The sequence below is a fragment of the Otolemur garnettii genome, unplaced genomic scaffold (assembly GCF_000181295.1).
Source record: "Otolemur garnettii isolate 467f Iridium unplaced genomic scaffold, OtoGar3 scaffold00042, whole genome shotgun sequence".
Taxonomy (NCBI): domain Eukaryota; kingdom Metazoa; phylum Chordata; class Mammalia; order Primates; family Galagidae; genus Otolemur; species Otolemur garnettii.
The window spans coordinates 11,598,127-11,611,471 of record NW_003852437.1 but is presented as its reverse complement, the minus strand read 5'-3'; the positions used below and the strand labels follow the sequence as shown (position 1 = coordinate 11,611,471).

Genomic DNA, 13,345 nt, shown 5'->3' with positions numbered 1-13,345 from the left:
CCTCCAACTCATGGGCTCAAGCAAGTCTCCTGCCTCTGCCTGCCAAGTAGCTGGGATCACAGGCACCCGCCACAACGCCTGACTATTTTTTTTTTGGTTGGAGCCATCATTGTTGTTTGGCGGGCCCAGGCTGGATTCGAACACGCTACCTTACCTGTATGTGTCTGGCGCCTTAGCCACTTGAGCCACAGGCGCCGAGCCAAACATTTTGTTTAAAAGAGAGTAGAATCATGACACTCACAGAAATATGAAAGGAACACATGTCAAACATTTTATTTAACTCAATTACTTAGAGACCAGTAAGATACTACTAGTTCCAAAGAGAATTCATATGTACTAAATACATACTGCACATAGGAAAGAAATGCTGAAACAAACTTATAAATAGCTGCAAAACTGGGAGTGAAAAATCAATTGTATTTCCACCTGACTAATTTCATTTCCTCTATGTTTTCTTCAAGTAGCTTTATAATTTTAGGTCTAATGGTTAAGTCTTTAATCCATTTAGTGTTGGTCTTTGTAGATGATGATGAGAGAAAGAGAGAGGTCTAGTTTCACTCTTCTACCTGTAGATATCCTGGTTTCCCAGCACCATGTTTTGAAGAGACCATGTTTCCCCCAGTGTGTTGTTGATGTCTTTGTTAAAAATCAGTTGGCAGAAAATACATGCATTTAATTCTGAGTTCTCCACTCTATTCCATTGATCCATGTGTGTCTTTGCTTTTAAAATTCAAAATGACCATTCTTAAACAATATTTCCTAGTGCTCGTAAGCTAGCATAGCTTCATTTTTGCACCTCTTCTGACCTGAGTTCTAAAATATCTCACCGTCAAATCTCTTCCTGGCGGATCTTCCACAGGAAGAACAGACTGTGACTATTAAGCACTATGGTAGTTTAGCTAGTCCTGTAAATGGAAGAGTCAAGAGGAAGTCACTTGAGGCACATTTCAAGTGGCCGCTATCTATGTCTTTCAAAAAATATACTTCTGCACATGAGTATATCTCTGACACCTCAGGAGGCAGATTTCTTCTAACTCTTAATGTTTTCATTGCTTTTCATATAGGAGAAGCTCTGAGCTAATTTTACGTGCACAATAAGAAAAAAACCTAGGATCAGAGCATAGTAATGATGTCCTACATAATTACATAATTTCAAATCCAAAGGGGGAAAAAATGATTCCATTAGAGAAACTGTATTACAGACAACTCATTGTCAATGTTGATATTTTAGTGGTGATAAAAATGAGCTAAAGCAAGTAACTGTTTTCCTTTAGGAAACAGCCTGGTAACACTGCTATGCCATCTTTTCAACTCCCATGGACTCATTCACCATTTCAACTTAGATATGGTGACTTTACACAGATTTTTAGGTAAGTCCTTTTTTCCACACTTCTACCCCTGCTCTCATGAACAATGGCAATGTGTAATACTCTTTAATGTAAAGTGACAAGAACCACAGTGTGATGGATAAAGACTTCAAATTAATCTTAAATAATCTCACTTTAATTTTAAAATATGGCTTACCCATCTTAAATCATTGGAAAATTATTTACTTGATTATAGTGGCCCTTGAACAATTCTGGGGTTAAGGGTGCCAACCCCCCCATGCAGTCAAAAATCCATGTGTAACTTTTGACTCCCCAAAACTTTGCTGCTAATAGCCTACTGTTGACCAAAAGCCTTACCAACAACCAAAAGTCAATAAACATGTATGTTGTATGTGTTACATACTGCATTCTCATGATAAAATAGGGTAGAGAAAATAAATTATAAGGAAGAGAAAATATGTTTGCTATTCATTAAGTGGAAGTGAATAATCAAGAAGGTCTTCATCTTCATCACCTTCACATGGAGTAGGCTGAGGAGGAGGAAAAAGAGGAGGGACAGCTCTTGCTGTCTGGCGGGGGGATGCACACGGTTCAAAACTCTGTTGTTCAAGGGCCAACTGTAGTCATGTTTACAATAAAATCTCTATAAAGAACACTATCGATAACATAATTGTCAAAGAAGAAACACATCTGCTCACATATTAACAAGCCACTAGTGAGATATGCCTCAAATAATTCCAATCAGAACGTGAGTTGTTGAAAATCTTCACTAGACTTAAAAAAAAAAACTACCATTTATATAGCAGCATTATGAGCAGGGTATTTCTGTTATTTCTAACTGTTTGAACAAATCTGCAATTTGGATGTTATCCTCACCATTTAACCCATGGTTAAGGAGGGGTACAAAGAGGTTTCGTTACATACTCAAGGCCAACAGCTTCTAGGTGGCAAAACCTGAGTCCAAGCCTAGGTCTCCCTGACTTGCAGGCCCACCATCTTTCCACCCAAGCCCACCATCACTCTGTATCCAAAGGCAGCCCCAGTTTTTATTTGACTTCATGCATACTCTTATCTGCCAGTGACTTACCCAGGGCACATTTCTAATCACCACATGACTGTCTGATGCCATTTAGCGTGTTTCTGAGTTCTTTGAGTTGCCATGTGGCTATAATTTGAATTTGGAATCTGACTCCACGCCATTAGGAGTAAAATAACAGCAGCCACAACCAGGCTTGCATCTGCTGGAAGGTCTCCCAGGGAGTGGCATGTATTAACATATTCAATCCTTATGTGACATTTTGAGTTCATAGTTATTGTTATCCCCACTTTATAAAGAAGAAAACTGAGGGAATGTGCAATTAAGTCACTGGCCCAAAGTAGATAACAAGTCATAGAGCCAGGATTTAAATATAATTGTAGACTCCGCGCCTGTGGCTCAAGCGGCTAAGGCGCCAGCCACATACACCTAAGGTGGCGGGTTCGAATCCCCAGCCCGGGCCCACCAAACAACAATGATGGCTGCAACCAAAAAATGGCCGGGCGTTGTGGCGGGCGCCCAGCTACTTGGGAGGCTGAGGCAGGAGACTCGCTTGAGCCCAGGAGTTGGAGGTTGCTGTGAGCTGTGATGCCATGGCACTCCACCCAACGGGATAGCTTGAGGCTCTGTCTCAAAAAAAAAAAATTAAATAAATAAATAAATATAATTGTAAACTAAACCTGCCAATTAAAAGGCATATGCAACACAACAGAAATATTTGAAACCAGCCACAACATGGCTCATATCCAGAAGCACAAATAGTACCTAGCCAATTGTATTTTCATTGATCAAGGAAAGTAATGGCCATGAATAGGGCCAAATATTTTCGATTTGTCTAAAGAGAAAAGTACAGATTCAGACACTTTGGACATGTGTACATACCTAGAGAATATGTAAAGAATGCAGAATTGACAACAGAATTAACATCAGGATCCAGATCCAGATTGATAACAGGGGGTGAAAGAATGTAGAATCTGAGCTTTCTATACACATGGCATTCTAAGCTTTGCCTGGGTCAAAAGCTGAAGCAGGCTAGTGTCTTCCCTAAATAGCAAACCAAAATTGCCTGTGCCTCTACCTCGTTCCAAGAGCAAAGTCTTGTGTTAGACTAGAGGAACATGAAAGATGGTACCTTAACTTGAATAAAGTTGAAATACATCCAAGGAGTTCTCAGCTGGATTGATGCAGTACTCTGAATTTCTGTCCAAAAAGCCCCTAGACTTGCTTTGGTCAGTATTTGTTATTTAAATGATAAACCCAACTTCGGCTATCAGTAGTCCGACGTTACTTTTGGAGAGGAAACCTCCCTTATGGAGGATCGTTCATAAATGGCAGCAAATTTAAGGAAACTGCAGTGTGAGATGAAGTCGTCCTGCTCCTGCATCTTTATTTTCCCTGTGACTGACAGCCTCGTGCATGTCAGTGAGGGGGACTATGAAGAAGGTGAGACGTCCCAAGTCCTCATGAATCCTTTAGCCTTGCTCCCCTCTGCTCTGCGTCTCCTTTTTACTAGAAACAGCCGGGTAGAACTGCCAAGCTTGCAAACCATGTTTATTTTTAAAGGATATCCAGGCTGCATATTTTGGAGCCACTGATATTTTTAAATAAAAAGAACTCTCAGCAGGTCTGAGCTAGGATAAGTGTACCAGTCCTGTTTGGGTTTTAGCCGACTAAGTTATCTATTTACCTCCTAGTCATGGTTCAAGAAGATTACCACAGCCAAAACCCGTATCACAATGCCGTTCATGCAGCCGATGTCACCCAGGCCATGCACTGCTACCTGAAGGAGCCAAAGGTAAGACAATGCCCGGCTGCCTCCTTGGCCATCGGGAAATGCCAAGGAAAGTATCTGCTAGGACCCCAGTCACTCATTTATCTCAGGAACTATGTTATGGGTCATTCACTTTATGAATACAAATTATTTTTATTAAAGTTCCTGGGTTAGCTCTGAAAATCTTATGCTATTCACAAAAAAAAGATGTGAACGGTCTGAGGTTTTCCTTCATATTTTGTATATTTTTGAGGCTGTGTTAGCACAGAACAACCCTCTCTATGACAATCTACACTTCAGCTATTTCCAACAATCCCAAGGACGGGCCCTTTTGCTTTAGACCTTTGCCACAAACACCACTAGCACTGAACGTGACTGGGAGAAGTCTCACACCCCAGGTTGTTTGATCAAGAAATGAAATCAAGGCTCGGCGCCTATAGCTCAACCGGCTAAGGCGCCAGCCACGTACACCTAAGGTGGCGGGTTCGAATCCCCAGCCCGGACCCGCCAAAACAACAATGACGGCTGCAACCAAAAAAAAATAGCCCGTTGTGGCGGGCGCCTGTGGTCCCAGCTACTTGGGAGGTGGAGGCAGGAGACTCGCTTGAGCCCAGGAGTTGGAGGTTGCTGTGAGCTGTAATGCCATGGCACTCTACCCAGGGGGACAGCTTGAGGCTCTGTCTCAAAAAAAAAAAAAAAAAAAAAAAAGAAATGAAATCAAAACTCCTCAAGGCTCATGTTCCATTTCCTGCTGAGCCAACTGGACATCCTGATTCCGGGCCAAAAACTTGCGAATGTCAAAGATGTGTTAGCGAGCATGCCCCGAGGCAATAAACCAATCCAAAGTTAAAAATTGAAAACAAAATAAGAATGCTCATTACTCAATATCTAGGCAGTTCTCAGCTGTATAAAATTTAGTGGATATAAGATGCAGGATGAGTTAAGATAGCTGAAAAATGACATCCCAGTCTAAGGCTCTGCCTAATTTAATCCGTTCTAACATCCCACTAAATATACAGATGCTTTGACAGCAACCACAATATACAGATGCCAAACAGGCATGCTCAGGGCAAAGCTGGGTAGATGCCTCATCCATGTAAGATCTCCCCAAAACATGCATGGCTTTATTTTTTAATCTCTAAATAGTCCAAAAGTTGTAAGTTATATTGTTAAGTTGTAAGTTTTATCCAAGTTGTATTTTCATACTTAGTTCCGGATTCCCATGTTCCTGCTTGTTTTCCCAGCTAACCCAAACATCACAGATTCTTTCCCCACGCTATTCAGTACACATTGAAGAGTTATGTGAATTTCACAATTCAGCCCACTTCTTTGAAGGAAGTGGCAGAGATATATTAGATAGATAGATTACAAATATGCAAATGATCTTTGTAATAAGTCCATCACTTTGGCTTCGATTTTTCCCCTCATTTACGGCTTTCTCCAGGGGCAAGGCTGGTTTCAGATTGGCCTTCTGCCTGCACACCCTGTAGCAATGTTGCCAACAAGCAATCCGATCACAGCAGATACAAAACAGAGGGCAGCAGGAAGAAAGGGATACCCAAATCGTCACAGTTTGCGTTGACTCAGCAGCTGTCCTTTCTTTCCTGAGATCCCATGTGAATATCACCTCATTGAAAGCCTAGGAGGGTAAAAGTCCAGCTGAGAGGCACAGACAGTGGTCATGACACTACACTCTGTCGGATGGAGCCAAAACAAATAAAAGTCTGTTCATGGAAACACACCCATCAACCTCTTCATTTGATCTTTTAACAGCTCGCCAGCTTCCTCACGCCTCTGGACATCATGCTGGGGCTGCTGGCTGCAGCAGCACACGATGTGGACCACCCAGGGGTAAACCAGCCTTTTTTGATCAAAACTAACCACCACCTTGCCAACCTGTATCAGGTAAGAAATCCCGACATGGAGCCAGACACAGCGCGGTCGATTGTCAGGGACCCAGTGCCCAAGTGCTCAAGTCTGACTCTTCCCTTGGAGACAACCAACCTCCAGGGTCAGCCCTGATGTCGGAGACCGCACTCAAAGAGTATGGGTTTGAAATAGGCCCAATATATCTCCCAAGGGAGACTGGATTAATTTACAAGGATATCCAAGGAATTCAATTTGCTCCACACCAGGTTTGAGATTTTCCTAAATCAAACAAGGTCTCAGAGCCCACCCTCTCATTATTTGAGAATATCTGTCTCCATGAGACCATCCTCTATACAATGGCCAGTGGAAGCCAGTTCTTGTAAGGCTTCTGTGATATTTCCCAGGAGCAATCCTAATTCAAACTTGAGTCTCTGGGGCCATCTCTGAGATTTCTTGGCCTATGAGTCAGAGGTATGTTATCAAAGACAATAAATATATTTTGTTATCATAAAGTTATTGTTATATAGTTCTACAGCATGAATAGGTTTGCCTGAAGAATTCTTATTTACAGCATGGTCACAGGTATTAAACCCTACCTGTATCATAAATGAATCACTACAAGAATTTTCAATGTAATTCTTTTTGATGTAGCTTGTTCAATGTAGTTTCTTCCACCATCATTAACAAAATCATATCATACCATGGAGTCGTTCATCTTGATTTTTGAAAAAATTGAGCGCTGAAAGAATTCCTGAAAGATCCCCACAAAAAAACTGCATTAAACAAGATTTTGAATCTTGAGGATACATTCATTTCCGATAAAGTACAACTGTAACATGAAAAGAAGCCTCTCTTCACCCAGTCAATTAACTTTTGGCACATGAGGCTGATGGGTCCACCTGGCATAGGTGCTAAGCTCTCTCGGGTAGGCAGCCAGCACCTGGAGCTGGGATAGGTGTGGCCATGTAGAGGGGATAGAATAACTTTGGATCATGAGCTAAAACTAGCAAATAAAAAACTAAATTTTCTAAACCATCTCAAAAGCTCAACTTATTGCCTGAGAAAAGATACATTTAACTAGGGGAGAAATAAATGACTATCCTGGGAGCCCCCGTATAGGTTTTCTATCCCTCTCAATTCTGACTTTTTCATACATCTTTTATTAAACAACAGAAGTCAATTAACAAGAGTGGCTACTTGGTCCACTCCCATAAATGTAAATGCTCATATAATTCTAATTTCTCGACACCAAATAAATTCCATCAGTGTAGTTTAAGAAAGTATCTACTGCTATTGACTAATTTGTACTTAAAAATAAGGGTCATAAAACTGTGCTTTCCATGTAGTAGTATATAAAAACATGTAATGAATTCTCATTCACACAGAAAGTCAAAGAGAAATATGCCAGGTGTTAAAGAAAGCCAAAAACAAGAAAATAAGTGAAGAGTTAAATGCTCACTGCTAATTAACAAGAAGTGATTCTCTCTAAAAAGATACTCCAATCTATCTGACTCAGATACTAAAGATTTTCTCAGAAAAATGAATTCCTTTACTCAAACTTCTAAAGTACAGTAATTTTTAATAATTTTTATTTTAATGTCTTTATTAAAAATAAAGATTCTAAGAACACGACCAATCTCTATAGGGTTTTCAGTACAACATATAGTCTTGTATATTTTTAATCAACAACTATGTATTGCATCTATCAGCTGACACACTAAGATCTAGGCGTTCAGAGATGAATAAAACCCAACCTCTGCCCTCAAACACTTATTTAAACTCAGATGCCAAACTGAGCAAAACTCAAGTAAACTTAATCCCGGTTTGAGAGAGATTTGAGGAACTGGCTAAAGGTACACATATGAATACTTTTTTTTAACTCTCTGAAGAATGAATGCCTGTGCTGTTCTTATATCTAAAGATGTTACTACAGTTCTGTGAGCTATTGTTTATATTCAGCCGTGAACTTGCCCATCTAAAGTAAATCCTTTTTTGACAATGACTAGGAAGGAACTGGGGTACAGGGCTCAAAAACCACATCCAAGATACCATCCTCATCAGTCACTTGCTCTGCAGTCTTAGGACCTCTTAAAGGCTAGAAATCCACGTCTTTAAGTTTGGAGAACAGCATTAAAGGCAAACCAGTGTCACATGGTATCATAAAGACACTGTCGGTGTCACCTGGCTGGCTAGAATAAAAGCTGAAACTGTTATCAGCCAAATTGGGACTTACCGTTGAAAGTAAAAATTGATTAAATAGACTTGAAAATAAAATAAGATTTCAATTTTGTCAAAAAAAAATTATGGTGCCTTTATATTTGGCTATATACTATCTTTTATTAGCTATATTAAGGAATGCCCAAAAGATAAAGTTTCTTATAAAAAATTCAATTCAACAAACTATATCATTAACCTTTATTCAATACTTGCTATGATCCAAACACTGTGATAAATGCTTGTTAGGTAATATATTATTTTGTTTTGTTTTAAATGAATCCTAGGGCATGTATTATTATTTAATAGTAAATATTTTATTTTAATATTAAATATTATTATTTATATTATTTAATCCTCACAATAGTCCCATGAGGTGGGTACTATTATCAATACCAACTTTTCAGAAAGAGGAAAAATGATACTTGGGAAATTCAAGTGTTTTTTTTCCTGAAAATAAACAGATAATTAATAGAACCGGGAGTAGAGCTCATGTCTTTTGTCCCTCTATGCAGTTAGCCTCTGAAATTCATATTGATTACCAAGTATAGACAAGAAATTCAGAGTTCTCCTCCAGTCCTCCTGTTCTAGTGAGGGAGACAAGAGGATCACAGACAAGTGACTTAAGCGTGCAAGAATTCGATAAGCACTCTAAAGTATATGGCTACGAGCAAATGGCACAGAAAGACAGAGGGGGGAAAAGAACCTGATTCTATAGATGGCTTTCAGAAAAAAAAAAAAAACATAGAGGAAGAATGCTGTAAAGTAGGCCTTCTAGTGTGAATAACATTTTTAACAGCTGTAATAATAACAGCATTAGAGGCAAGATGAGCTGATGTACTTCTGGGATTAACACCCACAACTCCAGAATAACTGAAAATGGACCGTCCCTGTGGCTGTGGCTGCCCATGGTCCTACAATCCCTGCTGTCCCATCAGGGGTTTGTGCATGTCATGATTGAGTGCACATTCTCCCCTCATGAAAACTTAAGAGCAGTTGTACAGAACACGACCTGGGTTAGGAAATCTCCAGTCTGTATTGTAGATAAGAAACTGGCAGGACTCTTCAGGTTTTCAATTTTAAGGAAAAAAAATCATGTTTCATAATCTATAAGCTGAACAAGATCATTAACAATACATGATATTTCAAAATCTTTAGGAATGTAGCCTTTTAGTTTCTTAGGGGCCTGTTGATTGAGACAGGAATGGGCTTTCAGGAAACTGCAGATTCTCACAGGCTGCACTTCTATACCTTTTTCTAAGGGGAGGATCTCCAGCTTATCTCATCACATTTTAAAATGAGCTGTGGATTCTGAAAATGTTAAGAATCATGACAATGAATGAAAAAAAAATATGTACATATAAACACACAAGAATTACCCATGCACACGTGCGCACTTGGTCAACAAGAATACCTTAGAGAGGATGTGCCAGGAATTATGTGGCTTTCAGAACACCCTGTGCGTGACTTTGCTGCAATCCAGACTTACTATAAATGAGATAAAATGGAAGAGGGCTTCCTCCCCCTCCTTTTGTTGGCTGTGTTCTTTTAATTCTATTAAATAAGATCATTGCATAACGCCCCACATTTTCTTCTGACCTGAGATAAAGAGAGAGCCAGGGCCACTGAAGTGAAGGCCAGGTCAGAGGGCTCCCTCCTATTGTCTGATGTCTGGACTCGCTAGCGGAACTGCCAACCAAGTTCAACACGAAGGCACTGAAAGCACTTCCACCTGGCACCTCTCTCATAGGCCGGGAAGCAGTCCAGGAGTTGGGGTGGACTGAGAGGAAAAGGAGCCTGTGAGAGAGAGAACCAAGAATTTACTGTCTATCATTCCAACCCCCCCCCCACATTGAAAGGTGGCTTCAGTAATCGCACAAAGTAAGGACTAAGTCAGACCCAACATTGGTTATTACAGTTGTAAAAGGGATCACTTTCAGGTCAATTTACATTTTAATTCCTTTTGATGGAGTCTACGTATTAACTAGTGACCAAGCACCCTATAGGAATAAAATAATAAATAATGGATGGTCCCGGGGCGGCACCTGTGGCTCAAGGAGTAGGGCGCTGGCCCCCTATACCGGGGGCGAAGGGTTCAAGCCTGGCCCCAGCCAAAACTGTAAAAAAATAAAAATAAAAAAAAAATAATGGTCCCATAAACTTACAGTCATCACATCCTATAATGTCTTGCAGAACTTTATCTTCAGTTTTCTAGTCATTTATTACAAGTGCTTAGAAGGGGGTTAGAATTTTTAAACACGTTTTATTCTTAATGACACTGAATCACAAGCATGAGATGGAGCCAGGACTGGTCCTTCCATGCAGTTCTATGACCAAAACAAACATCTGCAAAGATTATGTGTACTCTCACAATTTCTACAATAGGAAAGGCGTTTTTAGAGAGTAGTGTTAAAATTATAAAAGGAACCAAAATTTGTTTTTTCCTGTTCCATAAAACTTCTGTTGGCCCTGAGCTACCCCACAGAGAGCAATGGGTATCTCTATTCCTTGTGCTCAATTTAATCAATGTCTTGAGCAGATGGAGATAAGCAAGACAAATACATCAAACAAGGCAGGGCCTTAGCTCTTAAAGGGACAAGGTCTTGGCCAGGGCTCAGCATCTCCGAGACCTCCTGGCCTGGGGCTCTTGCAGTGTTACCAAGGAGACCACTTGGCCTACTAGGGAAGAACACAGCAGACTGCATTATCTCCAGTCTCCCACCTCGTTTCATGAGCAATTAAAAATGAAAACACTGACAATTTTCCTGTTGTTGTTTTTCTTCTTATATATCCAGGGATTGGAAGGGCATAATTAACTCTGATTCCTGTTCTATGCCAGATTCAGTTTATCACCCCCATCATCATCATATTTTAATCAAAGAAAATGTTCAATAAATAGGGGGGAAACCAGTTTAAAGCCGTCTTGTACCAAAGCAACTCTTTTCTGCCAGATTCTTCCTGACAAATAGTGTCTTGATTTAATTTGAAAACCTATGTTGGTGGTTTCTTAAATGCCAGGTGTGTTGTTATTAGAGAACAAAGGGATTGTTTTGTTCTTAGGGTGAATAATACCTGATCCTTCAGACAAAAGGAGAAATAAAGGTTTTGCCCTAGAAGTTTTAAGGGCTTTTTTTTTTCAAATTAAAATTCTAATCACCTTTGTTGCCACAAAGGTTGATGCTTGCTCTTTGAACTTTAAGATGATTCTTAAAACTACAAGTATGAGGAGTTTGAGACACTAGAATACATTGCCCTTGGGATAACGTGAAATCACTGACCTGATGTCTCTTAAAGGTGGACAGACATGGTAGCTACTGTGATATTCTAAAACTGACTGTGATTTCATGGGATAGTAAAGTGGCTTCATCTCCCTACCTGTTGAGATCTCCGATCACGACCATTGCTGATAATTTTCTTCTTTTTCTTCATCTACCTTGTGTTGATACTGGTGGTTGAGCTTCTGTGAAAGCCAGATGAGTCTGGAGTGGTAGACGCACCTCCCTTCTGGGGAGGACGCGGCATTGTCTGCTCTGAAGCTTCGCTAAGACAGACCAGCCTGCTCACCAGCCCTCACCTCTCTGCCAGTGCGCCAGCATCCTCCTGTCGCCCACCTGTACTCAGTCTTGCCGGCTTTCAGCCCTTTCCCCACGGCAAAGCAGGAAGGAGTTTCCTAAAACTCAGATCTCCCACCTGGATTGCTGCTTAACACCCCTGTTCCTCGGGGTTTAATACAGTTTACAAGCCCCGTTCTGATCCGACCCCTGCTACACCTGCCAGCCTCACTGCCCACCATTACTCTCCTGGCCTTCCTGCATTGACTCTGAAATTCTTTCAGTTTCCCACTGTATCGTTCATTCCTTTATTCATTCAACAAAATTTTTATGCAATGCTTAATACGTGCCAAGTGCTGGGAATACAGAACCTGAACAAAACAAGTAAAAATCCCTTCTTTCTTCCTGGGAAAACACCTAAGTAAAATACGTATTCCATTAGAAAGTGATAGTTTCTAAAGATAAAAAGTAGCAATAAAACAAAAGGAAGCTGTGAAATGTCCCTCTTGCTCCTACCGCTGTACAGAGCATTTATAGTACAGTGGACTGTCTGTACTCGCGGACGCCCCTCTACCTCGCTCATCCTTTTCATCTCAAGTTGGACATATCTTCCTCCCAATGCCTTCTTTTTCTCTAAAAATCCATCTCCCATGCTGCTTCTGTGCAATTCCCTAGTCCCTTACCCCTTCCCTTCTCCCGGTATTTATCACAAGCATGGCCATCACCCCATTAGTTGTCCACATCCTCCAACAGACTGAGTTTCTGAGCACCTAGCCCGTTCACACCTGTACCCTCAGTATCTGGCACAGTCCAGGGTTCACTGACTATTTAATAGCTCCTCCTACTGATGGTCACTGTCTTACTGAGCCCCCTCCAAGTGCCCCGTGTGGAAGGAGCAGCAATAATTTAAAAATTCTTTGGAATTCTTATTTGCATCTTAGAATTGACAAATACTGTCTAATGTATATGATTTCTGGAGTTATTTACCTGATCCTGGTTTTTTGTGAATGAACAGTGGGAGATAGCCAATTGCTCTAATTTGAAAATCTCTTTGGCTTCTACCTAAGTCTAAGGATTTCAAAACAGAAAATGCCAGGTCTGGCTTCTGTTAGATACTGAGCAAAAATTCAAACAAGACTCTTCTTTCTTTTAACTTTTGCAGCTACTGAAACTTGGAGTTTGAGATAGGAATTACTCAGTACCTATTCAACAAATATTTACTAATTTTTGTGGCCCCACGCCAAATACTGTGGGACAAAGATGAATCAGGCACACCCCCTGTCTTCAAAAGCAGTCATGTGTGGCAGCAGTTTTCAAACAGAGTGTGGGTGCCCCATGGGACATATGAAGACTTTCCAAGGGGCACACAGGCACAAGCATGAACAGTGTTACAGAATCCATTTTCAGGGCCTTAACCTGATCTGCCTGGAATGTGCTTGCAGGTCAGTCAAGCCGGTTCTACTTTTCCACTCACCTTTCTTTTTTGAGACAGAGCCTCAAGCTGTCCCCCTGGGTAGAGTGCTGTGGCATCACAGCTCACAGCAACCTCCAACTCCTGGGCTCAAGCGAGTCTCCT

The 13,345-nt window shown here is 40.7% G+C and overlaps 1 protein-coding gene across 1 annotated transcript in view; it reads left to right on the top strand.

Moving 5' to 3' along the window:
* The window catches only part of PDE7B (phosphodiesterase 7B), a 219,372-nt gene that overhangs the window by 181,155 nt on the left and 24,872 nt on the right, over positions 1-13,345 (top strand). The window contains exons 5-7 of the mRNA XM_012805436.2: positions 1,275-1,370; positions 4,059-4,159; positions 5,909-6,040. Coding sequence (XP_012660890.1) covers positions 1,275-1,370; positions 4,059-4,159; positions 5,909-6,040 — 329 coding nt within the window. The remainder of the gene's footprint in view (positions 1-1,274; positions 1,371-4,058; positions 4,160-5,908; positions 6,041-13,345) is intronic.